We start from the raw sequence: 6,529 nt of genomic DNA on the forward strand, positions 1-6,529 counted from the left end.
GAAGTTAGGAGGGACCCCACACCTTTTCCATCTATGTTTTGGAGGGTGGGGTTCTCCTTAGAAGGCCTATCAGGTCTAAAGGGCCTGGTTTGGCTTTTAGGGGGAACCCCACGCACAAAAAATGTCACTGTGGGGTCCCTCCTAACCTTCCCACCGGACCTAAAGGGTCTTTTATGGATTAGGGGGGACCCCACACAGCTTTTTTTTTTAAATATAAATGTCAGTCGTGCTGCAGCAGGTCCAATACATTGTACAGATGTGCAACTTTGCAGGGAGTTTATGGGGACCCCCCAGGAATGATAATTACATTTTTCTTTTTTTATGATTCCTGTCCCTCAGGGCCGTCCCCGAGTCCCCATACCACTTCTGGGGCCAATAACTGGCATAAAAGCCTTCAGAATGGACACTTTTCCATTTACAAGTTCCAGTCCCATAGACTTGCATTGAGTTCCAAGTTTGCGGTTGAACTTTCGTCAAGTTGGAATGTTGGACCGCGAACCGAACAGGGGGGTGTTGGACCCGTCACTACTTATTACATGTCTGTGTCCTTCTGTAGAAGAATTCTTCTAGCTACGTGTCTCAGTCCCAGCCTCTCCCTGTGTAGGAATGTACACCTCGCCCCGTGTAGGAGGGTACAGAACAGGTCACATTGGATACGGCGTGTCAGAGACTTTCCCCGTCATTCTGTCTTCTGCTCTCAGCGATGGCGTCTGCTGATCTGAGGAAGGAGCTGGAATGTTCCGTCTGTCTGACCATTTATACAGATCCTGTAACCCTGAGATGTGGACACAACTTCTGCCGGGACTGTATTGGCCGTGTGTTGGATACACAGGAGGAGTCTGGAGGTTATTCCTGTCCTGAATGCAGAGAAGAGTTCCAGGACTGTCCTGCACTGAGGAGGAACATAACACAACGTAACATAGTGGAGAACTTCCAGTCTACCCATCCAGAGCAGGAGGAGTCCGGGGTCTTCTGTACTTACTGTATTCACACTCCTGTACCGGCTATAAAATCCTGTCTGCTGTGTGAAGCTTCTCTGTGTGACAACCACCTGAGAGTCCACAGCAAGTCACCAGAACACGTCCTATGTGACCCCACCACTTCCCTGAAGGACAGGAAATGCTCCATCCATAAGAAGATCCTGGAGTATTACTGCATCGAGGACTCCACCTGTATCTGTGTGTCCTGCAGTTTGGCCGGAGAACATCGGGGACACCAGGTGGAGACTCTGGAGGAGGCCTCTGAGATGAAGAAGAAGAAACTGAGGAATGTTCTGCAGAAACTGATGACTGAGAGAGAGAAGATCGAGAAAAGAGTCCAGAGTCTGCAGGAACGCAGGAGGAAAGTACAAGGAAAAGCAGATGATGAAACCGAGAGAGTCACTGACCTGTTCAGAGACCTCAGGAGACGTCTGGAAGACCTGGAGAAGAGAGTCCTGAGGGACATCTCCGAGTGGGCAGAGCGGGTCTCCCGTCCCATGTTGGATTATATTCGGGATCTGGAAATAAAGAAGGAGGAGCTGTCCAGGAAGATGAGGGACATTGAGAAGCTGTGTAACATGACGGATCCACTGACTGTCCTACAGGAATCAGACACAGGTGACTTGTGTGATACTGAGGATGGAGATGATGAGGACAGAGAGAGACATGAGAACCTCCTCCATGATGGAGGGGATGGGGATGTGGGGGGGATCTCACACACATTACACACGGGTTTATCTGATATCATGTCTGGGGTCAATGTACAGAAATGTACAGGCACACATGTCTCTCCACATTCTACTACAAAGGGCAAAGGTCCCATCAATGGTCCACCATCCAGGAAACGCCTCAAACCCTCCCCCACTGGAGGACCCAATATTGGGGCTGTACAGCAAACATGGGGGGTGTCGGGGGTTACAGACATATTACTGGATGTGAGGACAGCTGGTGATCATCTACATATATCAGATGACGGGAAAACTGCATCCAGGTCATCACCATCACATCAGAAACTAGAGAGGTTTGAGTGTCCTCAGGTGATGAGCAGTCAGAGCTTCTCCTCCGGGAGACATTACTGGGACGTGGATGTCGGGGGGACAGATCACTGGAGAGTCGGGATGTGTTACCCCAATATAGACAGGAGAGGAGGTCAGTCAGGGATTGGATATAATAAGAAGTCCTGGGGGTTGGAGAGAAGGGGGGGGTTGGAGGGGATGAAGGGTAATGAGTACTCAGTGGTACATGACAGGAAGAAGACCCGATTCCCCGGCGGTGTCTCCAGTACCAGAGTCAGGATAGATCTGGATTATGAGGCCGGGCGGATCTCCTTCTATGATCTGTGTGACCCGATCCGAGACCTCCACACCATCACCACCACCTTCACTCAGCCCCTCCATGCCGGGGTATGGGTAGGGGGAGGTTGTATAAAGATATGTGGGAGGAGCCAGGAGTGAGAGATCCGCCCAGGGACAGCACAAGGGGGATGATCTGATTGGTGATTGGTGCAATACTCAGCCAATAGGAGGAAGGGCAGGAAACAGGAGTGATTTGTGGAGAAAGCTGCAGGTTCCGGGGCCGTCATCTTCATCCTAAACCTCACTTCACTCCCTAGTGTGTCACTGACCAGGAACAAGCATGCAGGAGGTCCGAGTGTTCCGCCTTCACTGGCTGCATGCTTTCCACACTTATTTTTGACAGTGGCAATAAATGACAGTTGAAAAATGAGGGGTTTTATGACAATTAAAAAATGACAGGTTTATTGGAAGTTTCAAAATGACAGTTATTTTTATTAATTTGAAAAATGAGTATTTTTTTGGTCACGACAGTTATATTTCCAGTTTAAAATGAGTTATTTTTTACAGTTGAAAAATGACAGCTTTTTTGACAGAGGCAAAATATGAGTTATTTTTGACAATTAAAAATGAGTTTTTTTTGTCAGTTGAAATATGACAAAAAAAGTTGACATATGACAATTGAAAAATTAGGTATTTTTGATATTTTAAAAATGACTTTTTTGTCAGTTAAAATTTTATTTTTGAAAACCAACAGTTATATTTGAGAGTAGAACAATTAGTTATTTTTGAAAGTTCAAAAAATGGCAATTGAAAAATGAGGGTTTTTTTGACAGTAGAAAAATTTGTTGTAAAAAAGTCAAAAATAATTGTCATTTTTCAACTGACAAAAAATAACAAATATTTTTAAAATTACAAATAAAACATCATTTTTTAGATGTCAAAAGTAACTGATAAAAAATAATGCATTTTTCTACTGTGAAAATTAAATGTAATTTTTCAATTGACAAAAAAAAACCCTCTTTTTAAATGTGATTTTTTTTTTTACTGTCAAAAATGATCTGCATTTTATTGCCAGTGTAAAAAACTGTCATTTTTTAACTGTCAAATATAACTGATGTTTTTTGACTGTTAAAAAAAATAGATGAAATTTTTCGAATGTAAGGAAACCCTATTTTTTCACGACAAAAAATAACTGTCATTTTTCAACTTTAAAAAAAAAACCTCATTTTTCAATTGCCAATTTCTTCCACGGTCAAAAATTACTTGTCATTTTTTTTGCTACTGTAAAAAAATTAACTGTCATTTTGAACTGTCGAAAAAAAATCTCTTTTTTTAACCACTTGCTGCCCAGTCACTGTAGAAATACGGCGGCAGGGCGGCACTGGCAGGCAAAACCACGTTTTAAGACGTGTGCTTTGTAAACAGATAGGGGGAGTGCGTGAGGTGCGCCGCCGCCCTATCTGTCCAGCCGATCACCGCCGCGGATGTCAGTCGCCGGGTCACAGCCGGTCCTTAGCGGCTGTTTCCCGGCGATCGGCGGCAAACAGTGACAGAGAGAACAGCTGCAGTAGCTGTGTTGTCTGTCACTTCCCTGTCAGCTCGAGGACGAGCTGATCGAGAAAGAAGAGTTTCTCTCTCGATCAGCGGTGTCCCCCGTGCAGCACACACACCCTGCCCCGCCCCCTCGTAAAACACGCCCCTCACTCCTATAACCCTTCCCTGCAAAATAAAGTTAACCCCTCCTCCCCATTGCCATTAGTACAGTGTCAGTGTTTTATTTTTTGCACTGATCACTGTATTAGTGTTTTTGGGGATGTCAGTGACCCCAAGTCAGTACCCCCCAATGTCAGAATGTCCACCGCAGTCCCGCCATAAGTCGCTGGTCGCCGCCATAAGTCCCTGATCGCTGCCATAAGTCACTGATCCCCTCCATAAGTCAATGATCCCCTCCATAAGTCACTGATCGCTGCCATAAGTCACTGATCCCCTCCATAAGTCACTGATCGCTGCCATAAGTCACTGATCCCCTCCATAAGTCACTGATCGCTGCCATAAGTCACTGATCCCCTCCATAAGTCAATGATCGCTGCCATAAGTCGCTGATCGCCGCCATAAGTTGCTGATTGCCACCATAAGTCGCTGATTGCCGCCATAAGTCGCTGGTCGCCGCCATAAGTCACTGATCGCCGCCATAAGTCACCGATCGCCGCCATAAGTCGCTGATTGCCACCATAAGTCGCTGATTGCCGCCATAAGTCGCTGGTCGCCGCCATAAGTCGCTGATCGTCGCCATTATTAGTATAAAAAAAACCTAAAAATCCCAGTATCTTTCCCGCCATTTGTAAACGCTATAACTTTCACGTAAACCAATTAATTTACACGTATTGGGATTTTTTTTAGCACTGACATGTCGCAGAATACATTTTGGCCAAAATTTATGACAAAATTTGATTTTTGCATTTTTTTTTTACTGGACACGTTTTATAGCAAAAAGTCCAAAATATTGTTTTTTTTTCCTCAAAATTGTCAGCCTTTTTTTTTATAGCACAAAAAATTAAAACCGCACAGGTGATCAAATACCACCAAAAGAAAGCTCAATTTGTGGGGAAAAAAAGGATGTAAATTTCATTTATGTACCGTATTGCATGACCGCGCAATTGTCCGTTAAACTAGCGCAGCGCTGTATAGCAGAAAAATGGTGTAAATTGCAGTATCTCTCCCATAGTTTGTATCTCTATAACTTCACACAAAGCAATCAATATACACTTATTGGGATTTTTTTACCAAAAACATGGAGCAGAATACATTTTGGCCTAAATTTATAACTAACTTTGAGTTTATTATATATTTTTTATAGCTGAAAGTAAAAAATATTGTTTTTCTTCAAAATGTTTGGCCTTTTTTTGTTTATAGCGTGAAAAATAAAAAGTGCAGAAGTGATCAAATACCACCAAAAGAAAGCTCTATTTGTGTGAAAAAAAGGATGTAAACTTCGTTTGGGTGCAGCATTGCATGACCGCGCAATTATCAGTTGAAATAGTGCAGCGCCGAGTAGCAAAAAGAGGCGTGGCCAGGAAGGGGGGTAAATGCTCAGGAGGGGGAGGGGTTAAATGTGATTTTTTTTTTCACTGTCAAAAATGATCTGCATTGTATTTCCACTGTAAAAAAAATGTTTTCCAACTGTCAAATATAACTGTCGTTTTTCAACTGTTAAATGTAATTTTTCAACTGTAAAAAAAAAAATAATAATTTTTAACAACAAAAAATAACTCATTTTTCAACTGTCAAAAAACCCTCATTTTTCAACTGTAATTTTTTCCACTGTCAAAAATTAACTATCATTATCAATTGTCGAAAAAAAACTCCTCATTTTTCGACTGTCATTTTATTGCCACTGACAAAAAAAATATATTTTTTGCAAAAATAAAAATATAACTGTAATTTTTCATCTTTAAAAAATGTTTTTTTTTACAACAAGAAATAGCTGTCATTTTTCAACTGTCAAACACACTAATTTTTCAATTGCCATTTTATTCCACTGTAAAAAATTAACTGTCATTTTCAAATGTCAAATATAACTAATTTTTCAACTGACAATTTTTTTTTTAATGACAACAAAAAAATCGTTTTTTTTACAGTCAAAAATAATTGTCATTTTTGCCACTGTCTTTTTTTTTTACTGACAAAAAAACCCTAATTTTTCTACTGTCAAAAATACATTTGTTTTTTAACTGACAAAAAAATAACTCCGTAAGAAAAAAATTGTACTTTTTCAACTAAAAAAACTGTCATTTTTTAACTGACAAAAACTGTCATTTATCAACTGTCAAAAAAACCCTCTTTATTACATGTGATTTTTTTTCACTGTCAAAAATTATCTGCATTTTATTGCCACTGTAAAAAAAAACTGTCATTTTCAACTGTCAAAAAACCCTCATTTTTCAAATATACACTATTTTTCTGTCAAATATAACTGTCGTTTTTCAACTGTTAAATGTCATTTTTCAACTGTAAAAAAATAAATAATTTTTGACAAATAATAACTGTCATTTTTCCACTGTCAAAAAAATCCTAATTTTTCAACTGTCATGTGACATTGTCACTGACAAAAAAAATCTGTAATTTCTTGACAAAATAATAACGGTCATTGAAAAAAACCCTAATTTTTCAATTGCCAGTTTTTTCAAAATGTCAAAAATACATTTTTCAACTGACAAAAAAATAACTCTGCTTTTTTAACTGTCAATAATAACT

General features: G+C 40.6%; 1 protein-coding gene across 1 annotated transcript; it reads left to right on the top strand.

Moving 5' to 3' along the window:
• Positions 1–699: 699 nt before the first annotated feature.
• Positions 700–6,318, top strand: LOC149443186 (E3 ubiquitin/ISG15 ligase TRIM25-like). Its single transcript, XM_089655793.1, has one exon. It carries the CDS (start codon positions 704–706, stop codon positions 2,432–2,434), a length of 1,731 nt encoding a protein of 576 aa, XP_089511919.1. The 5' UTR covers positions 700–703; the 3' UTR covers positions 2,435–6,318.
• The last annotated feature ends 211 nt before the right edge of the window (positions 6,319–6,529 follow it).

The sequence above is a fragment of the Staurois parvus genome, unplaced genomic scaffold (assembly GCF_062004578.1).
Source record: "Staurois parvus isolate SC_StPar_1 unplaced genomic scaffold, SC_StPar_1.0 ptg000873l, whole genome shotgun sequence".
Classification (NCBI taxonomy): Eukaryota; Metazoa; Chordata; class Amphibia; order Anura; family Ranidae; genus Staurois; species Staurois parvus.

Excerpts from the sequence above, each read along its gene's own strand:
- LOC149443186 (XM_089655793.1), top strand. The coding sequence starts at position 704 with ATGGCGTCTGCTGATCTGAGGAAGGAGCTGGAATGTTCCGTCTGTCTG.